The sequence below is a fragment of the Podarcis melisellensis genome, assembly GCF_964234715.1.
Source record: "Podarcis melisellensis genome assembly, chromosome: 1".
NCBI classification, from domain to species: Eukaryota; Metazoa; Chordata; class Lepidosauria; order Squamata; family Lacertidae; genus Podarcis; species Podarcis melisellensis.
The window spans coordinates 10291870-10314653 of record NC_138528.1 but is presented as its reverse complement, the minus strand read 5'-3'; the positions used below and the strand labels follow the sequence as shown (position 1 = coordinate 10314653).

The window sequence follows — 22784 nt, the reverse complement described above, 5'->3', positions numbered from 1 at the left end:
ATATTCATTGCTGTGTAGGCGATACTTTTGAGGAGTGGGTGCTAAACATTATATTCACTGGAGGAATATAAGAAGAAAAGAAGAGCCTGCAGGATCTTACAGTGACTAACCAGATGTCCATAGGAAGTAAAGGTAAAGGGACCCCTGACCATTAGGTCCAATCGTGGCCGACTCTGGGGTTGCGGCGCTCATCTCGCTTTACTGGCCGAGGGAGCTGGCATACAGCTTCCGGGTCATGTGGCCAGCATGACTAAGCTGCTTCTGGCGAACCAGAGCAGCACACAGAAACGCTGTTTACCTTCCTGCTGGAGTGGTACCTATTTATCTACTTGAACTTTGATGTGCTTTTGAACTGCTAGGTTGGCAGGAGCAGGGACCGAGCAATGGGAGCTCACCCCGTCACGGGGATTCGAACTGCCGACCTTCTGATCGGCAAGTCCTAGGCTCTGTGGTTTAACCCACAGCGCCAGGGAGCAAAACATGAGCACAGCAGAACTCCTTCCCAGCAACTGGTATTTGAAAGGATTGCTGCCTCATGGCTGGTATCTGCTGAAAGCTTTATCCCCCTCCACAAATTTGCCTAATCCTCTTCTAAAGTCACCCAATTTGTGGGAATCACAGCCTCCTGGGGAGCAAGGTTGACGGTTTTGACTATGAACTGCGTGAAGTTTCTATCTTCGTTCATCTCTCCTAAAGTGGCCAATGCTCAGCTTCACTGGGTATCCACAAGCTCTTTCCACGAATGATGGCGTGTTTTGAACTCATAACTTCCTACCAAGACTTTGCTGCAGGGGGTGGGCTCCTTCAGTTTCAAAAATGCATAAGAGAGCAAGAGAGAGAGGTTGAAGCCCCTCCAAAATAAGATATTGGGTGTGCTCCAAACCATCTGCCCATGGATGTACACAGAAAATAGCAGATCTAGCTGAAAGGCCACACGCAGAGATCTGCAGTGTTCATTGTAATGCACCCCTGGTTGTTGTTGTTGTTATTATTGCAATAATTATAAGATAACTGTAAAAACTTAGACGGCGGTTTAATCTTAGAAGGGAAGGGGTGTGACTGTGACCATCTGTGCACTTCTGAATTTGCCACTACACAACTGGATGGGAGTTGTAGTTTAGTTAACACCCGGAGGGCTGCACTACAGTTCACAGTGCCTCTGCCTCCCTCCGCTACTAGAAACCCGGAGAGAGAAAGTGCGAGGCTGCAGGAGCTCTAGGTAAACGGCTGTATTGGCTGAAGAGCTGCCCGTGTTCAATAATAGCACTTAACAACATCCTTCAATGAAGTTGTGCAACAACAGAGATTATTACCTTGCTTTCTGGTGATGGATTTGTAATGGACGAAGGAGCAGGGTCAGTCCCCATTACTTTGCCATTCATTAACGGCAAAGCAATTGGAGGCACTTCCAACCGGCAATGCGCAGCTTGCAATTTCTTTTGATAGCCAAGCGATTGCTGCTGAAGCTCATTGAGAAGATTATCATCGGGCGGCATTTGCCCCGGTTTCGGCAGCGGCTTTCCACTCTTGCCTGTCGAGCCTGGGAAATTGTGGGCTTCCATCAAGCTGCCTTTTAGCCCCTGATAAATAGAAATGGGGAGAGGTAGGTGGGGAGAGACGAGAGAGAGGAAGGGGCGGGGGGAATCTTAACCTTCTCGGGACAGAAGTTACTGAAATGTCAATTGCTTTCTTAATGGAACCAACTTCTATAGCAAAAGAAGAATAGGCCGAAGGGGTGACGAAGGTCGGAGGAACAGAAATTTGCACAGAAGAATCGTCACTGTGAGGATGGAGCTTGTTTATAGCTCTTGCAAAGCTTGTAAATGTGAAAAGTTCCTCTCTGGTTGCCTTAATCAATCCTGCCACTTCTTTGTGGGGCTGCCTGGGATCTTCAAGTGGGAACTTTGAGCCAGCAGTTTAAGGTGTCTGCTAAAAAAGCCGATACAATCTCAGACTGCAGAAACAGGGGCGTAAATAGCCTGTCGTGTTAAACCAGCCTTTGACAACCTGGTGCCCTCCGATCAGCATGGTTCTACCTCGAACTCAACTCTGATCATTTCACAGAATCATAGAACTGGAAGGGACCCCAAGAGTTATCTAGTCCAGCCCCTACAATGCAGGTATCTCAGCTAAAACATCCATCCATGACACATGGCCATCCAACCTCTGCTTAAAAACTGTCAGTATATGGAAACATCACCGCTGCAGACAGCCAGTTTGTTGACATCACATGATGCGCTTATCTCTGGGAAAGAAGAATTTCCCAGGACGTTCACAGGCTGGATAAGTCTTTGTGAAGAGTGTAACTTGAAACCCTCTGACTGCGCGTGTTCAGGAAGTTTGTCAGACTTGCTGGAAGAACTGAACTGAAAGGACGTGTTTTTCTCTAGCGCTGTAATGTCAGAAATAAACATTATGTAAATAGATTTCTGACTTATTTTTCTTTCCCCTGTGGAAGCAGGAGGAGGGAGGGGTTGTGCATTTTACCCACTCTTGGGAAAATGTCGCCTATCAAAATCTCCCTGGTCTGTCTGGATATCAGCCAGAGGAGGTTACCGGTAGGCAAGCTCCGAGGACAGTGAGAGGGGCCAGCCTCTATGGAGGGGGCTTGAAAACCAACAAAAACCTCCAAGGATGGAGAGCCCACCACCTCACGAGGGAGATGGTTCCACTGCTGAACAGCTCTTACTGTCTCTTACTGTTTCTCCTGACGCTTAGTCAGAATCTCCTTTCTTGCAACTTGAAGCCATGGGTTCGAGTCCCACCCTCCAGAAAAGGAGAAAACAAGTTTGTTCCCTCTTCCATGTGATAGCACTTGAGATACTTGAAGATGGCCACCATATCTCCTCTCAGTCTCCTCTTTCCAAGGCTAAACATACCCAGCTCCTTCAACCGTTCCTCATAAGGCTTGGTTTCCAGACCCTTGATCACAGGTTCCTCTGCACATGTTTCAACTTGTCAATATCCTGCTTAAATTGTAGTGCCCAGAACAGGACACAGTATTCCATGTGTGGTCTGACCAAGGCAGAATGGAGTAGTACTATTACTTCTCTTGACTATACTTCTGTTGATGCAGCCTAGAATAGCATTAGTTCTCTCCCCCCCCCTTTTTTTTTGTTGCTTCTGCATCACACTGTTGACATTTCCTGCCTTGGGCGACAGGTGGCAACGTAAACTCATGTGATGCCCATAGAAAAATGATGGTTTACTGTTAACAAGCAGGCTAGTGCATAGGTAGGCAAACTAAGTCCCGGGGGCCTGATCCAGCCCAATCACCTTCTAAATCTGGCCCACGGATGGTTCAGGAATCAGCGTGTTTTTACATGAGTACAGTGGACGCTCGGGTTGCGAACGTGATCCATGCGGGAGGCACGTCCGCAACCCGCAGCACCGCATCTGTGCACACGCGGGTTGCAGATTTGGTGTTTCTGCGCATGCGCAAAGCGCAATTTAGAGCTTCTGCGCATGCGCCAAAACCCAGAAGTAACCAGTTCTGGTACTTCCGGGTTTCGGTATCCCAAAAACGCGCAACCTGAAGCGCCTGTAACCGAAGGTGTGACTATAGAATGTGTCCTTTTATTTAAAATGCACCTCTGGGTTATCTGTGGGGCCTGCCTGGTGTTTTTACATGAGTAGAATGTGTCCTTTTATTAAAAATGCACCTCTGGGTTATCTGTGGGGCATAGGAATTCGTTCATCCCCCCCAAAAAAAAATAGTCCGGTCCCCCACAAGGTCTGAGGGACAGTGGACTGGCCCCCGGCTGAAAAAAATTGCTGACCCCTGTGCTAGTGAATGCTGCTGAAGCTGTGGGCAGCACACTTCACTCCTCCTACAGCTGTGCTTCAGAAGAAACAAGCCACGGTCCAGTTTGTCATGTGATCTAAAGGCAGCTCATGGTTTGCCTTTCTCCAGCCAAACCACAAAGGGAGCCAAGCCAAGCCAAGCCAAGGGATCACTCATGGCTTGTGTGGGGGAAAGAAACCAAGAGCCTGGGGTTCAGGCAACACAGCAAACCAGGCAATGGTTTGTTTCCCAGCAGCAGCAGAAGAAGAACAATGTGTGCCTGCTCCTTCGCGATTGTGCAGGCTGGGGCCGATGGGAATTGTAGTCCCAAACTGCCAGAGGTCAACAGTTTGATATGCAGCACAAACTTGAGTTACCGTAACAACCACAGCTGGTTCCTCTCCAATGTCAGCTGATACAGGACTTGACAATTGCTCATAATTTGTCAGCCATTCCTGGAAAAGCGGCGGAGCTCCTCCTTCCATTTGATTGTTCTCTCTAAAGGATTCCTTCTTTGGGTGACAAGAAAATGAGAGAATTAAAGTCCACGAAGAACCGGCAGCAAAAAGGCAGGATAATCATCATATCAACTAGGTATGACAAGGGAGAGGAGTCTAGAATTATTAAGGCACAAGCAAAAAATAATAAAAATCATTGTCAGCAATTCCTTGCCAGTGGAATGCAACTGGGAGATTGAGTCAAAAGCAAGAATGAACAGTATTTTTATTCATCTATTTTTCAAACATTAGGTTTGCAACCCACTCAACTTTTTTGTGGGATGTGGCCAAACCCCGTTTCACACTGGTAGTATACAGTGGTACCTCAGGTTAAGTACTTAATTCATTCCGGAGGTCCGTTCTTAACCTGAAACTGTTCTTAACCTGAAGCACTGCTTTAGCTAATGGGGCCTCCCGCTGCCGCCGCAGCACGATTTCTGTTCTCATCCTGAAGCAAAGTTCTTAACCTGAAGCACTATTTCTGGGTTAGCGGAGTCTGTAACCTGAAGCGTACGTAACCTGAAGCGTATGTAACCCCAGGTACCACTGTAGTACAAATCTAAACATCTCCAACTCTGACTAGGTGATTGTGATTTCGCCTGATCATTGCCTAACAAGTTACACTTTTGCAACACCCAATTCTCATATTGCAATGCCCTATTCCCAATTCAGGTATTAGTACTAGCACATAAGGTCCTAAATTGCTTGGGCCCCAAGTTCTTCAAAAAGAATCCTTTCCCAATATCTTGCACCTTACAGTTGGCAGGTGAGGAATGGTCATGTTGGCGTGACACTTTGCTTTTGAGCTTCAAGTCAACCTTGCTTCAAGCAAAGCATAGTTAATGTAAGCCACGGTTTCTTAGGTCAGTCAGCATGACAAACCATGGCTAAACAAAGTGGAAACTTCCTATCTCCTCCTCTGAGCTGCATGAAAGAAAGGGAGCAGCATGTGAACCTGAGGCACTAAACTTATGTTAAGCATGATGCACAATGACTAGAACACAAAAATAGATACAATAGGCTAAATGGACCAAACAAAGAAAAATCTGATGCCAGAAAAGACATAAGGTTTGGTACCATGGAGCCTCTCTGCAGAGAAAAGTCCACCGGCACAGCAAGAAGACTATTTCCTGTGGTCACCTCTCTCTCTTGCTTCACCTCCAAAGATGGGAGACTATTTTGCATTTTATTTAACAACAAAACACACTTTTTTGTGATTGTAAACAGAACCTCTGAGTGGCTTGCAAAAATAATAATAGCAAAACAAATATTAAAATTGACCATTAAGACAGAGTTAAAAACAGTAATTCAAAAAAATCACCCAAATCTAAAGGTAAAGGGACCCCTGGGGTTGCGGCGCTCATCTCGCTTTATTGGCCGAGGGAGCCGGCATAAAGCTTCCGGGTCATGTGGCCAGCATGACTAAGCCGCTTCTGGCGAACCAGAGCAGCGCACGGAAATGCCGTTTACCTTCTCGCTGGAGCGGTACCTATTTATCTACTTGCACTTTGACGTGCTTTTGAACTGCTAGGTTGGCAGGAGCCGGGACTGAGCAACGGGAGCTCACCCCGTGGCGGGGATTTGAACCGTTGACCTTCTGATCGGCAAGTCCTAGGCTCTGTGGTTTAACCCACAGCGCCACCCACGCCCCTAACAAAATCTACAATAAGCTAAAATCAGATGGACAGGGTTGCCTGGACACCAATGCTTTTAGCAGGCATTGAAAAAGAGGACAGTGAAGGCACCTTCCTGATGGGATGGTGCAAGGAGTTCCAAAGAACAGGGTTCGCCACACCCAAAGATTGATTTCTTACCATTGCAGAACAAATATTATGTGGCACCTGCAGAAGTGCCAGTTCTGCAGGTCCAAGGGGCCAAGTGGGCAAGGCAATCCCTCAAGTGGGTGGAGGCACTAGGTCAAATGACCAGTGGATCTTTTGATATAGGTTTGCACTAGGCAGCCTTTCTCAACCTGTGGATCCCCAGATGTTGTTGAACTACAACTCCCATCACCCCTAGCTAGCAAGGCCCAAGCTCAGGGATGATGGGAGTTGTAGTCCAACAACATCTGGGGACCCACAGGTTGAGAACCACTGCATTAGAGGAAAAGAAGGGATATGGAAGCCTGTCCTCTAGGAATCTCGTCTTTTCCCTCCAGCCCATGAAAACTGAACTCAACCAGAGCTCAGAGAGACAGAGAGGGAGAGAGAGAGAGGCTACTCTGATTTCCCTTTGTAGTGGGCACACATTCCATCCCATAACACTTACTGATCCTCCTTTCTGGCTTCCACCAAGCACTTCCATCAGGCTGATATCAGGAGCATCAAATGAGATCAGCAGTTCCTCTGCATCTGCTTTCTCTTGGATCTGCCCGTCATGTCTGAGCGCAGTACTCTGGATGTTCCCGGCCTCTTGTTCTTCCACACAGCCAAGTTTTGCTTTCTTCTTCCGTTTAGTCTGTGGCTCAGCCTTCTCGTCTTTCATGCGCTCAGCCTCTCTGAAGGAATAACCCAAATATCATGAACCTCCTGCTTGTTTCGTTCACACAGAGAAGCTTCCAGAACCCTCTTGAATAAATTAAAATAGGGAAGATCTCTACACATCAGATCAATACTTCCTGCACTAAGAAATGCAATCTGACAGCCTATACATGAGACAGAGTTGGGTATTGGCCCTGATACATGTTTACCATCTCAGAGACCTCTAATTCCTGAGTAAGAATATTTTCTGCCAGGGAACAAGAAGCAAGAGATACAGCTCCACCATCTCTTTCAATCGTATGACATATTTCCTTGTGCGGTCCATGTAACCTCTCCATGTTCCCTACCTTAGATATCCTCTGGCCATTTGAATGGTGTTCTCCCACTGGTTTCGGACATCAGAAATCATATGCTCAACAGCGAGATTCTTGCTCCCATTCTTGCTCTTCACGTGTTCCCCAAGGCAGACAATATTTTGTAGTTTAGCATCACCCTCCTCTTTCAGCTGTAGAATCTCCTGTGTTGTAAGAAACAGCATGGGGGTAACTGGTTCCACACACACTTGTTTTGCTTTTTAGGTTAAGCCTAATGTTGTAGCTGCGAGGGACGCGGGTGGCGCTGTGGGTTAAACCACAGAGCCTAGGACGTGCCGATCAGAAGGTCGGCGGTTCGAATCCCCGCGACGGGGTGAGCTCCCGTTGCCCGGTCCCTGCTCCTGCCAACCTAGCAGTTCGAAAGCACGTCAAAGTGCAAGTAGATCAATAGGTACCGCTCCGGCGGGAAGGAAAACGGCGTTTCCGTGCGCTGCTCTGGTTTGCCAGAAGCGGCTTAGTCATGCTGGCCACATGACCCAGAAGCTGGCTCCCTCAGTCAATAAAGCGAGATGAGCGCCGCAACCCCAGCGTCGGTCACGTCTGGACCTAATGGTCAGGGGTCCCTTTACCTTTTAATGTTGTAGCTACAATAAAGAGCCATAGCGTATAAGTTAGATGCTACTGCAGCCCGGTTGCCAAGTGGTTCATGAATGGAAGAAAAAGATGGCAAAAGAATGGAAGAAAAAGATGAAGAAATGGAAAAGGAATATTGGGGCGGGGGGTGGGGGGAAGCTCACTCTGAATTTAAAACATTAAAGCATTCTTTGGAATGCTGGTGCTACTGCTAAGCTAAAGTATTTGGCCCAAAACTTTTTTAGTGTTTTGGGTGGGGAGGAAGAATACCCGCACCAAAAACTGGACTAATCTTCAGGGGATGGGTGCAACCAAAGAACATTTGGGCGATGGGGTGGGTGTTTCCATTCTAAAAACAAAAATGCAGGAGGGGACTTTGCTGCCCTCAGCAGACTTACAACATTCCTTTTGTAATTATGGGCAGGGTGTCCTACAGGAATTACGGTAACTACGTCAGTTCGTAAATGCTACAATTCTCAAGAGTGATTTAGCAGTACAGTGGTACAGTGGTGCCTCGCAAGACGAAATTAATCCGTTCCGTGAGGCTCTTCGTATAGCGGTTTTTTCGTCTTGCGAAGCAAGCCCATTGACAGCTTAGCGGATTAGCGCTACAGCTGTCAAGCGGCTTCCAGCGATCAGCTGTTAAGCGGCTTATCAGCGGAACAGCTGATAAGCGGCTTAGCGGCTTAAGAAAAGGGCGAAAAAAGCGGAAAAAACCCGCGGGGGGATGCAAGATTTTTTTCGTCTTGCGAAGCAACCCCATAGGGGAATTCGTTTTACAAAGCGCCTCCAAAACGGAAAACCCTTTCGTCTAGCGGGTTTTTCGTCTTGCGAGGCGTTCGTCTTGCGGGGCACCACTGTACCTCGGGTTAAGAACTTAATTCGTTCTGGAGGTCTGTTCTTAACCTGAAACTGTTCTTAACCTGAGGTACCACTTTAGCTAATGGGGCCTCCCGCTGCTGTCACCACGCAATTTCTGTTCTCATCCTGAAGCAAAGTTCTTAACCTGAGGTAATATTTCTGGGTTAGCAGAGTCTGTAACCTGAAGCATCTGTAATCCAAGGTACCACTCTAAGTCCCTTTTCCCAGGGAACTCTGAGAATTGTGGTTCTGTGCAGGGAACAGGGGTCTAACAACTCTTTACCACCCTTAGTAAACTACGGTTCCCAGAATTCTTTGGGGAGGGGGAAATGCATGACTCTTTAAAGTGTTATGATAACTGCTTTAAATGTATAGTGCAGATGGGGCCGAAATCAGAAAGAAGGCTCAATAACAACCAGGTATAATTGAACCCTTATGAGGAACGATGCCTTATGAGGAACGGCTAAGGGAGCTGGGCATGTTTAGCCTGGAGAAGAGGAGGTTAAGGGGTGATATGATAGCCATGTTCAAATATATAAAAGGATGTCACATAGAGGAGGGAGAAAGGTTGTTTTCTGCTGCTCCAGAGAAGCGGACACGGAGCAATGGATCCAAACTACAAGAAAGAAGATTCCACCTAAACATTAGGAAGAACTTCCTGACAGTAAGAGCTGTTCGACAGTGGAATTTGCTGCCAAGGAGTGTGGTGGAGTCTCCTTCTTTGGAGGTCTTTAAGCAGAGGCTTGACAACCATGTGTCAGGAGTGGTCTGATGGTGTTTCCTGCTTGGCAGGGGGTTGGACTCGATGGCCCTTGTGGTCTCTTCTAACTCTATAATTCTATGAACCCCCGCAAAAGCCTTATGAAACCAAGCCAGGATGAATGCTCAAATAAACACATTGTCCAGAGGATCCCTGTGTGCCATAGTGCTGCAATTCTACGTCATGATGCTACTATGTCAATTCACAAGTGCAGGGTCCAGATTGGAGTCATCTGAGGTGGCAGTGAGCAAAGAGGTACAAGGGGAACACCATCACATCACACCATGTGAGTTGTCTCTTTTATTACCTTTATTTTCTCCAGGCTTTCTTCCAGCGCTGCCTTGGATTCCTTAGAGCTTAGGCCTAAGATTGTGTCTTTCAGCCTTTGAACCCAGCGGATCATATTCTGGGCAAGTTCTTCAAAATTATTTTCCTCTGCAGAAAGCACCTGGGAAACGTCAAGGCTTTTAGAGACGCAGGTGAGCAGCGTCTTGTACCTGTCGACAAGCTGAGGGGTTACCAGCATGACTTCCTCCTTAGATAAACCAGAGTCCCTCAAAGAATTTGCCAGCCAAGCAAGAGAATCAAACGACTCTCTGGGAGAGGAAAGAAAAACACACACACAAAAACAGATTATTTTCTTTTGCAACATAAGGGACCCTAGGTGAGAGGTAAGGCTCGCATTCTGCATGTACTACTGCAATGCACTCTACATGGGGCTACCTTTGAAGGTGACCCAGAAACTACAACTAATCCAGAATGCGGCAGCTGGACTGGTGACTGGGAGTGGCTGCTGGGACCATATAACACCGGTCTTGAAAGACCTACACTGGCTCCCAGTACGTTTCCGAACACAGTTCAAAGTATTGGTGCTGGCCTTTAAAGCCCTAAACGGCCTCGGTCCAGTATATCTGAAGGAGCGTCTCAACCCCCATCGTTCAGCCTGGACACTGAGGTCCAGTGCCAAGGGCCTTCTGGTGGTTCCCTCGTTGCAAGAAGCCAAATTACAGGGAACCAGGCAGAGGACCTTCTCGGTAGTGGCCCCCACCCTGTGGAACGCCCTCCCACCAGATGTCAAAGAGAAAAATAACTTTTAGAAGACATCTGAAGGCAGCCCTGTTTAAGGAAGCTTTTAATGTTTAATAGGTTATTGCATTTTAGTGTTTTGTTGGAAGCCGCCCACAGTGGCTGGGGAAACCCAGCTGGATGGGCGGGGTCTAAATAATAAATTATTATTATTATTATTATTATTATTATTATTATTATTATTATTATTTGGTTCAATTGCTGGCAGCTCTTGTTAGACATTTAACTCATTCAACAAACTTATTCAATGAGGGGTTTGGTGGAATTCGGGGTATATTTATCTAAAAGAATTGATACTTGGTGCTTTAAAAACATTTTAAAATAATTGCTTCCGTTTATTCATTTATGTCGTCTTTACAACTGCAGCTTCAGCCACACCCACATTTATTCTTTTTAAATAAAAATAATAATATTTATCAAGTTTAGGGGCTTTTTGTCATTTTTTCTGGATTTTTATTTTTAATTATACCCCTCCCGTAGATTTCGGGAACATTTTGCTAGTTTGGCTGCCTGAATCCCGGTCTTGTCCAGGAAAATCTGGACGTATGGCAGCCCTAACTTTGGTATATTGCCCCTGGAGCATTTACCATGGGGCAATGTGGCTCAAAAGTGTTAACGGGCAACTTCATATGATCTGTTTATCCCGTATAACTGGCCTTGCAGTGAACAAATATTTAAAAACCTAAAGGCAGGATACCTCTGTTTTAGAAGAATTTGGTAAAAATGCTCCAGCCTCGGCTTCTCTACTTGATTCTCTTGCCATTTCTTTTCCTGAAGGCTTAGCCATTCCTCTAAGCTACGGAACAGATATTCTAGTCTGGGGGGAAAAGGAAATAAATACAAGGATCACATGAGAATAATTATACAGCAATTCAAGGCAAATGCTGTCAAAGGGTCTTGCTCCCAGTACCAGCTTTTAAGGCACCAAATCCAGACCAGTTTATTTGGCTAGATCATTAATGGTGGATCTGGTTTCTGCTCTTCCACTATGGCTTTTCACAGATATAGTTTTCATGTTGCATTGCTTACAAAAGACAGGATTGACTGTAGGTGATTTCACAGAATCATGGAATTTGTAGAGCTGGAAGAGACCAGGAGGGTCATCTAGTCCGACCCCCTGCGATACAACGCCCAACATGGGGCTCAAACCCATGAACCTGAGATCCAGAGTCTCATGCTCTACCGACTGATTTGACGTAAGATTGGCAAAGATTGCTGGCTCTCAATTGCTTAACAACAACAGCGACCACTTCTTCCCCCCCCCCCTTTTCTCCTTCTCAAACCTTATTCTGTATACAACACTAATTACATTACATGTCTCACATTACAGTCATACCTTGGTTGTCAAACACCTTGGTACTTGGATGGTTTGGCTTCCAAATGCCACAGTGAGTGTTCTAGTTTGCAAACTTTTTTGGAAGCCGAAAGTCCGAAGCAGCTTCCAACTGAGTGCAGGAAGCTCCTGCAGCCAATCGGAAGCCTCGCCTTTGTTTTCGAACCGTTCTGGGAGTTGAACAGACTCCCAGAACAGATTACCGTATTTTTTGCTCTATAAGACTCACTTTTCCCCTCCTAAAAAGTAAGGGGAAATGTGTGTGTGTCTTATGGAGCGAATGCGGGCTGCGCAGCTATCCCAGAAGCCAGAACAGGAAGAGGGATTGCTGCTTTCACTGCGCAGCGATACCTCTTGCTGTTCTGGCTTTTGAGATTCAAAATATTTTTTTTCTTGTTTTCCTCCTCCCAAAACTAGGTGCATCTTGTGGTTTGGTGCATCTTATACAGCAAAATATACAGTAAGTTCGACAACCAAGGTACCACTGTATACGTAACTGATATATATAAAGGACTTTGCAACCTGAGAAAAGAAACACTGCACATATTTTTGTAAACCAAGAAAATCTTTAAAAACCGTAACAGAAAAATGAATTGATTCCTAAAGTTATACAGCTGAGTTGGATGAAGAAAGTTTAGGGTTTTTCAGTGGAGGTACTCAAAATCCTTTGAGTGGTGGATCTTGGGATTCTAGCCAAAACAAACCAACCCCAAAGTTACTCCCCGAAAGCTGGAACCTGACCTTCCCTGGCTTGTATCTCCGTGTGTGTGTGTGTGTGTGTGTGTTGCTGCTGTTTATTGTTATAATATTGTGTGGGTCACCTTGAAGACAAGGGACGCGGGTGGCGCTGTGGGTTAAACCACAGAGCCTAGGACTTGCCAATCAGAAGGTCAGCGGTTCGAATCCCCACAACGGGGTGAGCTCCCAATGCTCGGTCCCTGCTACTGCCAACCTAGCAGTTCGAAAGCACGTCAAAGTGCAAGTAGATAAATAGGTACCACTCCAGCGGGAAGGTAAACGGCGTTTCCGTGCGCTGCTCTGGTTCGCCAGAAGTGGCTTAGTCATGCTGGCCACATGACCCGGAAGCTGTACGCTGGCTCCCTCGGCCAATAAAGCGAGATGAGTGCCGTCCTTTACCTTTAACCTTGAAGACAAAGTACCGTATTTTTTGCTCTATAAGACTCACTTTTTCCCTCCCAAAAAGTAAGGGGAAATGTGTGTGCGTCTTATGGAGTGAATACAGGCTGCGCAGCTATCCCAGAAGCCAGAACAGCAAGAGGGATCACTGTGCAGCGATCCCTCTTGCTGTTCTGGCTTCTGAGATTCAGAATATTATTTTTTCTTGTTTTCCTCCTCCAAAAACTAGGTGCGTCTTATGGTCTGGTGCGTCTTATAGAGCAAAAAATACGGTAATCGCAAGGTAGGATAGAAACATCTTGAATAAATACATAAAAGGGCTGTTGGTGGTCCTTAAAACAAGCTGGGCCTAGTGCACTTGGCCTTCTTACCTAGCAAACTGCTGCAAAGTGTCGTGGAGCTCCTTCTCCCTTCCCTGACACCTGCTGATCACGCTCTGTAATTCTGCTTCTTGGCCCTTCATCCATCGGCTCATGTGGCTGACGTCCACTTCGGGGAAATAGCTCTCCACTTGGCTCAAGAGTGTTTTCACCTCCTGGAAAGCACTGCCTTTGCCTTCAAAGGTTAGGAAGGTCTGGACGAAAATAAACACAAACACAAAACACAATATATGTGTGTACACGTGTGTGTGTGTGTAAAATGCTAAAATTTGTTGGCTGCTGCAGTCGTTTAGCAGGATACAAATCCCTACCCTCTGTGCCATCCAGAGGAAAATGTGAGGAGCCAAATTCAGCTGGTGCAGAATTCGGCATCCAGGTTGCTCACCGGGGTAAGACGGTTAGAGTAGCACATAGATCATGGCCCAACTGCGCTGGCTGACAATTAGTTTCTAGGCCCAACTCAAAGTGCTGGTTTGGACCTATAAAGCCTTAAACAGTTCAGGACCGCAATACCTCTCTCTATATGAACGGACTCAGACCCTGAGGTCATCATCGGAGGCCCTTCTTCATGTGCCATCTCCATGAGAGGTCTGGATTGTGGCAACACAAGTATGGGCCTTTGTGGCAGTGGTTCCGTGTATGGAATGCCCTACCCAAGGAGGTTTGGCTGGCCCTATTATTATTATTATTAGTAGTAGTAGTAGTACAGTGGTAACTCTGGTTGCGAACGGGATCCGTTCCGGAGGCCCATTTGCAACCTGAAAAGAACACAACCCACGCCTACGCACGTGTGGGTCGCAATTCACCACGTCTGTGCGTGCACGGGACGTTATTTTTCGCGTCTGCACATGCGGCGAAACCTAGAAGTAACCCTTTCCGGTACTTCCGGGACGCAATCTGGAAATGTGCAACCTGAAGCAAACATAACATGAGGTATGACTGTAGTAGTTTGTTTACCGCCCTTCATTCATAGATCTCAGGGCAGTTCATAATATAAAATTACAATCTAAAAACCACGAAATACATAATAAAATTACAAACAATGGCAAACCAATAGACCCACAACACATTTATGCGCTCTATGTGGGGCTAGCTTTGAAGGTGACCTGGAAACTACAACTAATCCAGAATGCGGCAGCTAGATTGGTGCTGACCTTTAAAGCACTAAACGGCCTCGGCCCAGTTTACCTGAAGGAGCGTCTCCACCCCCATCATTCTACCTAAATCACGCTTTGTGCATGCGAAAAAGCACCGAATTGCAACCCGGGCACGCCCAGATGCGCCACTGTGGGTTGCGAACGCTGCAGGTTGCGAACGTGCATCCCACACGGATCATGTTCGCAACCCGAGCGTCCACTGTATATAGGTGCCCCCATGCCATTTGGAGGAACACTGAACTACTGGATGCTACACCAAGTCCAAGCCTCGTGCCTTACCGCCAGCCGCTGGATTTTCTCTTCCAATATCTCTTTTGTTTCTGAGGGATCAAAACATTCCTTCAGATTTAGCCGGGTACTACTGAACCAGTCACAGAAATCCTGGCAATGGTCTGCAGAAAGAAATATATATATATTTTAAAAGTGAGACGGTGGACCACCTAGAAGATTAGAAGGGAGATAGAGAAGGGATGTGTAAACAAAGGCCACAGTTCTGCCTTAGTTGAAAGGAAGTACGACACTATGGCAGCTGTGTTAGGCTCTGCCGTTTCTAGGCCCAAACATCCGATCCAGGGCACTTCAGACATTCAAACAAACCACACTTTGTGTGATAGTCGAATCCAGCCAGTGTGTGAGTAGCTGATTAACGTAAATGAAGGATATCTTTCCTTAGGGGAAATAGGAAGCCTCGAACATATATATTTTTAGATGTCCTTTTTATGTTGAGATTCGTAGAGACACCATTGATCCTTTCCTGAAGAGGCTCGCCGATCTTTCAGACAAGTCTAAACTTAATTCTCTCCTCGTTGGCAAAGATCACAAGACGACCTGGCTGGTAGCCAGATACTGCGCCCAGATTTGTAGGCACAGATCATCCTCTAGAATAAAGTAGCTTACTAGGGAAATGCTGAAGTTGCCCTTTGGGGTGCCTCAGGGTCGATTTTTTATGGTATCCCAAATCTCAGTTGTATGGGTGTATGTATATATCTCAATTTTAACTCATGAGCTATTGCTGCAATCTGCTCCGATTGTATATTTTATCTTTATGAACACTGTTTTTATTGTGTTATGTTATGTTATGTGAGCTGGTCTTTGACCGTAATAAATTATCGATCTATCTATCTATCTATCTATCTATCTATCTATCTATCTATCTATGGGTGTCTTTTTTTCTTTTTCTTTTTAAAGGGATGTCTAGAAGTAGTGTTTATTTTACTTACAGTTCAGGAGAGTCATAAAGTGATCCTGGAACATTTGCATTTTGGAATCAAATAGATCAGTGACGCTTTTGAGTTGTTTGTTTAATTCAACCACCTCGGGGTTCAAACAACTTGTCTCTTTTTCAAGCAACTTCACATGGTGTTTTTGCTGAAGAATCTTCTGGTGTATCTCCTAAATTAAAATACAGAAAGAAAACAATCCTTCTTTAAAAAATGCTGATAGTATTCATAAGTTTCCTGTCAGCGTGTTTCAGAAAGCACTGACCGGTAGGCAGCCCCAACGACCTATCAAAAATGGCCCGTGGGAGCTGGTGGCCAAATCCAGATCCTCACCTCTGCTTTATGGAAATACACTGTGAAAGGATTGGGCCCTTGTTTCTTTCCTGCCCTTGTCCACTCAAAACTGCCAGCTTCTGCCCCTTTCCCTGGGCACTTATTTTCCTAACCACCCCAACTTTCTGGTGATCCGCCATTTTGTGGAATAATGTCATTCCAGCCATGGAGCCTTCGACATTTAAGGTGTCTTTCCCTTGTAGAGGAAAATGGTGGTATTCACATTCAGCCATCTAGCCCTAAATCAAGGAATCACACAAGGGCTCTGATTTTGGAGGACAGTTCTGCCAGTGCCATGATAGCAAGCAGTGGTAGATGGGTTTTTGTTTTTCCATTTTCTTAGTGTTGTTTCTGCTATACCTCTGCGTTGGATTTTACCGTCGCAAGCTGCTTTTGGCTAGGCTAGGCTTGAGAAAGTGGTCTAGAAATACTTTAAAATAAATAGCTAAACAGAATCCCTGTGCTCAGAAGTGCTAGGGACAAATAACAGAGAGTAGCGATCAAATTCACAAGAAGTAATAGCTCCACTTTTCTTCTGCACTAGTCCGAACATGTGTGGAGTGCTGTGTCCAGTTATGGGTGACACTTTTAAGAAGGATTTCCCAGAAGGAAATGAAAACAGGTTCAGAGGAGTAGCAGCAAAGATGTTCGAGGGTATCCTAAGAAGAAAGGCTGAAGAAATATGACAGAAGTCTTTGAGTGTCTGAAGTGCTCTCACTAGGGATGTACAAATCTGTCAATTGGATTTATTTCAGTATCTTGTTTTTCAAGTCTTTTGTTCAATTCCCCACATTTCCACATCAGTTTGCAATTTTTATTTTCATTTTATTTTTAAAGTCCTCATGAGAATTCATCAGCATTTGAGTGTGAATTTCTCCTTTTGGTACGCTATTTCACCTAATAATACATTTTTGCAAAACGCATTTTTCCTAATATAATGCAGGGAAAAGGAAGGGGAAGTTCTGCTGTGCAAGAAGAAGTCTGCTGCACAAGTGGAACAATAGCGTAAATATATCATCCTTTGGCCCTGCTCCCAAACCTGTTAAATCTGTGCGAGCCCTATAAATCTTTAGATTCCTTTGTTAGCATTAGAGAAGTTCTGAATACAGTTTGGAAGGCAGCCAGAGAAGATACCGTAGGTGTTAACCAAAGAAGAGTGAGAGACAGAGCAGGTGTTTGTGTGTTTTTAGAATACCTCCAATTTAGCAAAAATCCCCAAGGTGTTAGAAGGAGACAATGATCTGAGAAGCGATTCTGTCATTCCAATCTGCGTCTTGGCCAGGTCAAGATCTTCTTTCAGCTCAGCTGTGTTGCCATTGAGTTCAGTGGGTATTGACTGGTTCGTTAAGTGCTTTATTATTAACTCCATTTTGTTCAAAAGAGATGATTTGATGACCTGAAAAAGGGAGGAAACAGAGGACTTGCATAAGAAGATAAAAAGAGCCCGGCTGGACCGTCTAGCCCAAGCATCGTCACAGCAACTGACCTGGTGCCTGCAGGAAACTCACACGCAGGACCTGAGCACAAGAGCAACACTCTCCCCTCCTGTGGTTCCCAGCAATGGGCATTCAGAAACATTACTGCCTCCAACTGTGGAGGAGGAGCATAGCGAGCAGCCACTGGTAGCCTTACCCTCCATGAATCTGTATAATCCACTTGTAAAGCCAGCCAAGTTGGTGGCCATTGCTGCCTCCAGTGGGAGGGAGTTCCGCAGGAGAACTACCGTACTTTTCGGTGTATAAGACGAGGTGGTTTTTTTTACTGTAAAATAATGATCAAAATCAGGGGTCGTCTTATACACGGATAGTGCAGGTGCGGGTGGGTGGGGGATTGGTCACAGCCGCTATCAGGAGCTTGTCAGTGACGATGTTGTGTGTGATTGGTGGCTGTGGCAAGGTCTGATTTGAATTTGCTCTTGCTCCTGCAATTGGGGGTGCGATTGCCAGCAAAAAGCTCGACTCTGGGCCATCTCCCCACCCCCATTTTCTTAAATTGGAGTACCCAAAAATAGGGGGCGTCTTATACACGGTTGCGTGTTATACATGGAAAAATACAGTATGCACTGTGTGAAGGAGTAGAGAGAGAGAGAGAAGTTCTGATACACATGTAGATGTCCTTTTGCCAATGAGACAATTTCACTGGGTAAAACCCTAAGTATTTAAACCCTAAGTATTTACTAGTGATATTTGGCATTTCTTCATATGCACAGGTAGAAAAAGAAGGTTGCAATCGTTTCTCCCCTTCTCAACACCAATCCCTCTGCTGGCAGACATCCTATCTATATCAATACATAACCTCCTGACGAATCGTGATCGCAATGATAGCCCCCCTCTCCCTTTCACCTGCAATTCAAGTGGGGTCTCGTAGCCATTGAGGAGATACTGAATTTCATCCACCTTTGCATCAAACTCCTCTAGATTCTTTTGTTGGGACTTCAAGCCAGCCTACAAAGAAAGAGGGCAAAATTGTCTCACGGGCCAAACAAGTTTTAACTTTCGTTCCGCAGGTTAGAAACGAACGACCACACGGATCGCTTATAAATCTTTCGAGACACTGAACAGATTTGCACTTGGCACGAGGTTGAAGAATCACAGATAAAAAGAGAACAAGCTAGAAAAAGCGATCATTAAAACGTTGCTGGCATCCATCTGTCACGAGAGACAACGGAGTGCATCTCTGAAGGTACAGCCAAACTGCTGGAGAATCACAGCGCCTGCTGTGGATGCAGAGACCAGGAACTTGTAACTGCTGCCTCCCGTGTTGCTTTTGCTGTGCTGGCAGACCAAAGTGATCTGTTCAGGGAGCAAGCCTGGGCCGTGCGCATGGAGTTCCTGGGCTGCCTGGATTAAAAGACACCCCCCCCCGGCCTTGTGGTCCAAAGGAAAGCAGAGCAACATGTTTGGCCCCAGCCAGACTGCAGGAATTGCCGGAAGGAGGCGTACAGTGGTACCTCGGTCTACAAACAGTCCTGTTAACAAGCAATTCGTGAAACGAACTCCACAAAATCTGAAGTAGGTGTCCCAGTTAGAGAACTTTGCCTCGGAACGGTGTAAGGGCACCGGCGGTAGGAGGCCTCAGTAGGGAAAGCTCACCTCGGTTTAAGAACGCTTTGGTTTAAGAACGGACTTCCGGAACGAATTAAGTTCGTAAACCGAGTTACCACTGTACAAGGAGCCATCCAACCATCTTAGGGACTCCATTCTGGATTTGTGTAAGGTTTATTCCTTAGCCTTCCCTTCTCCCGAAGATGTCCCACACAGCAGCGGGGGAAATGTGATTAAACTGCATTAAAACATAATCAGACACTAAGAGAATTAAAACAGTGTCATGGATACGTGCTTTAAGGTAAAGGTAAAGGGACCCCTGACTATTAGGTCCAGTCGTGGCTGACTCTGGGGTTGCGGCGCTCATCTCGCTTTACTGGCCAAGGGAGCCAGCGTACAGCTTCTGGGTCATGTGGCCAGCATGACTAAGCCACTTCTGGCGAACCAGAGCAGCGCACGGAAACACCGTTTACCTTCCCACCGGAGTGGTACCTATTTATCTACTTGCACTTTGACGTGCTTTCAAACTGCTAGGTTGGCAGGAGCTGGGACAGAGCAACTGGAGCTCACCCCATCACGGGGATTTGAACCGCCAATCTTCTGATCGGCAAGTCCTAGGCTCTGTGGTTTAACCCACAGCGCCACCCGCATCCCCACGTGCTTTAGGGTGTGCCGTTCCTGGACGGCAATGCTTTGTTTTCATACACCATGTTGCAGAGACCCAAATAGCTCCGTTCCAAACACTTATATTTGGCCATGGTGGGAAGGAGCAGTTCAGCACATTTCCCACTGGGATATAACTCCTCCTTGAATAGAAGTTGCCTTGGACCAAGGCAGACCATTGGTCCACCTACCTCAGTATTGTGTTCATTGACTGGGTGATTCAACTCGTGATTCCAGGGACTGAATTTGGGGACCTTCTGAACGCAAGGCAAATTTTCTGCGACAGCCCTCCTGCTCCTTGGGATACTTTCAGCTCTCTGGTTTGTCCTCATGCCCTTTTCTGAACGCTTGAATAAAGTTACTGTCTCAAACATATGTGCCCCTCCAATCGCCCCTCACACCCCCACACTTTTAAAAAAAGGGAAAATAAAAGAATTTCCATTATGGATCCAACACAGCACTTAGGTTGGAACTCTAAGGCCGAAGACCAGAGGGTGAGGGGAATCAACAATTTCCAACTGCAGGGTAAATTGCATCGTTCCAGTCACCATCTAGTTTAGAACCAGTCAACGGCATTACCTTGGGTTAAGTACTTAATTCGTTCCGGAGGTTCGTATTTAACCTGAAACTGTTCTTAACCTGAAGCACCACTGTCAGGGAACTGCCATCGGAGCCAGAGGTGGAGGGAAGGCTCCGGAGGGATGCCGGAGAGGGTCCCAGTAGGGAGAGAGGCAGCCCATCTGCTGGGGAAGGAAATCAGCGTAACACCAGTGGAGAAGGGGGGCAGATGGGGGAATCGGAGAGGAGGCTCCAGGACTCCTCGCCGGAGACCAGCGGGGAGAGCACGCGTCCTCTGCTGCCCACACTTCCGCGCAGCGAGAGTAGGAGGGGACTTGGCGTCAAAGAACTTCTTTGCTGGAAGAAGTTCAAGAAACGCCCACTGACGGATTCTGCCAGCGATTGAGACAGCCACGGGTGAGTGGCTGTCCGGACAGAAAGGGTTCAACCAGGTAACCCAGCCAGGTGTGGCGACAACTTACGCACGAGCAACCCCTAGAACCATTACAACCACTTTAGCTAATGGGGCCTCCTGTTGCCACCGCGCCACCGGAGCACGATTTCTGTTCTCATCCTGAAGCAAAGTTCTTAACCTGAAGCACTATTTCTGGGTTAGCGGAGTCTATAACCTGAAGCGTATGTAACCTGAAGCATATGTAACCTGAGGTACCACTGTAATTAATTGGCAGATAAGATTTCTATGTTACTAACTTAAACCAACTGGAAAGCTCAGTTGGTTTTTAGAGCGTGATGTTGATAATTTATTGATTTATTTTATTTATATAATGCCCTATACCTGGAGGTCTCAGGGCGGTTCACAGAAAAGATCACAATATATAAAAATCACAATAACCCAATAACACCTCCCCTTTTAAAAGGGTATAGGATATCAATCAGGTCAACCAAAGGCCTGGTTAAAAAGGAATGTTTTTGCCTGGCGCCTAAAGGTGTATAATGAAGGTGCCAGTCAAATTTCCCTGGGGAGAGTCTTCCACAGACAGGGAGCCACTGCAGAGAAGGCCCTGTTCTCATATTGCCACCCTCCGGACCTCTCGAGGAGGAGGCACACGAAGAAGGGCCTCAGAAGATGATCTCAGGGTCCAGGTAGGTTCATTTGGGAAGAGGCGGTCCTGAGCCGCAAGGTTGCAGGTTCAATTCCCGTATGGGATGGCTGCATTGCAAGGGGTTGGTCTAAATGATCCTCAGGGTCCCTTTCAACTCTGCAGTTCTATGGTTCTATGAGTCAGGCCACTGGTCCACCTGGTAGCGGCTCCCAGTCTTACCTGGAGATGCTGGGGAGTGAATCTGGGGACCGAGTCAGGTGCTCTGTCACTGAGCCACAGCTATGCCCCATGCTGCCCCCATCGACCTTACCTCCAGGTCTGCCAGCTCCTTTTCAGTCAGACAGCCACCGTCCAAGTTCTTCAGCTCTGCGTTTAACCACTCCTCGGTTGAACTTGATAAATTAAGGAGCTTGTCCCACAAAGCCAGGGCTCTTTCCAGATTTTTGCAGTAGTTTTCAGTCCATTCATTGACCTAGCAGGTCAAAAAAGATCGAAGCATAAATATTTCCAAGCGAGCACCTTCATCGGCGAAGGGAGCGTGAGACGAAGTCAGCCCCATAAACAAGAAGTGGGGGAGGAGGGGAGCTTAATCCGTTGGCTGGAGACAGTTTCTTACCAAATATGGCTTAGGATATTATCACATCAAAGACAATGGCAACACTCCAGGTTCTCAAGACAGGTCTGACAAGGTGGTTTGGGCTCATCAGATCAGATCACCTCCCCATAATGTGTCCCAACTAGTCCCAGACTCAAGCAGATCCAACATCTTCTTGCATTTGAAGAAAAGCATTCCTACGGCAGATCTATAAGATTTGCGCTACTGAGATGTTTCCTGGAGGGCTTAGCGTTCCCAAAAGGCGCAACCTATTAAAGCTGCTTGTCTATATCTCCCAGAATTATCCCTTAGGGGAGACCATGACCGACACGAGACAGAAAGCCATACAGAACTGATAACCTGACACTCTTAACCCGCACTCTTTGGTGAAAGCTTGATTCCCACCCCCCCACCCCCCACGTTTAGGAGTCTCCGGCATACCGCATTTAATTCATCTGAAATATTAGTTGCGAGCCAGATTCAATTACTATAATGCATAACAGATCAGACCACCCTGATCATTTACTTTTTACATACATCCAGCCATCTGTCCACAATAGCGTTAGCCTCATTCTCAAAGGGAGGATCTTCCAAGCTTTTCATTTTGTTCAGCTGGGACTGAAGGCTTTTCCCAATCTGGTTTATTCTGTCAATGTCTTCGGAATGGTTGTTAAATTCTTGTTTGACCACGTTGACCTGTGGAAAAGTGACCTGTAAGCACCTTGCATTTGGGGCAATTTAAACAGGAAGAATCCTGGGTGCCTATCCATCAGAAATACAGTGCTTTTGAAGTTACCTTTAATATTTGTAATCATTTTTTTAAAAAAAGAAAAATAAGAATCAGAAATGAAACAAACAGATACCATTAAGAGCAAAGAAAAATAC

The 22784-nt window shown here is 46.3% G+C and overlaps 1 protein-coding gene across 7 annotated transcripts in view; it reads right to left on the bottom strand.

Annotated features, from left to right (window-relative positions):
- Positions 1 to 22784, bottom strand: part of SYNE2 (spectrin repeat containing nuclear envelope protein 2) — a 240313-nt gene that overhangs the window by 139006 nt on the left and 78523 nt on the right. For 5 of the 7 annotated variants that reach the window (XM_081908040.1, XM_081908039.1, XM_081908045.1 and 2 more), the window contains exons 31-43: positions 22437 to 22595; positions 21615 to 21776; positions 18318 to 18419; positions 17171 to 17371; positions 15643 to 15814; positions 14702 to 14814; positions 13257 to 13459; positions 11113 to 11232; positions 9637 to 9925; positions 7109 to 7278; positions 6550 to 6778; positions 4162 to 4296; positions 1314 to 1580 (exon numbers count right to left, since the gene is read on the bottom strand). In XM_081908040.1, the coding sequence (XP_081764166.1) occupies positions 1314 to 1580; positions 4162 to 4296; positions 6550 to 6778; positions 7109 to 7278; positions 9637 to 9925; positions 11113 to 11232; positions 13257 to 13459; positions 14702 to 14814; positions 15643 to 15814; positions 17171 to 17371; positions 18318 to 18419; positions 21615 to 21776; positions 22437 to 22595 (2322 nt within the window). Of the gene's footprint in view, positions 1 to 1313; positions 1581 to 4161; positions 4297 to 6545; positions 6779 to 7108; positions 7279 to 9636; positions 9926 to 11112; positions 11233 to 13256; positions 13460 to 14701; positions 14815 to 15642; positions 15815 to 17170; positions 17372 to 18317; positions 18420 to 21614; positions 21777 to 22436; positions 22596 to 22784 lie in introns of all 7 variants that reach the window. The other 2 variants (XM_081908043.1, XM_081908041.1) reach the window with 2 other exon arrangements.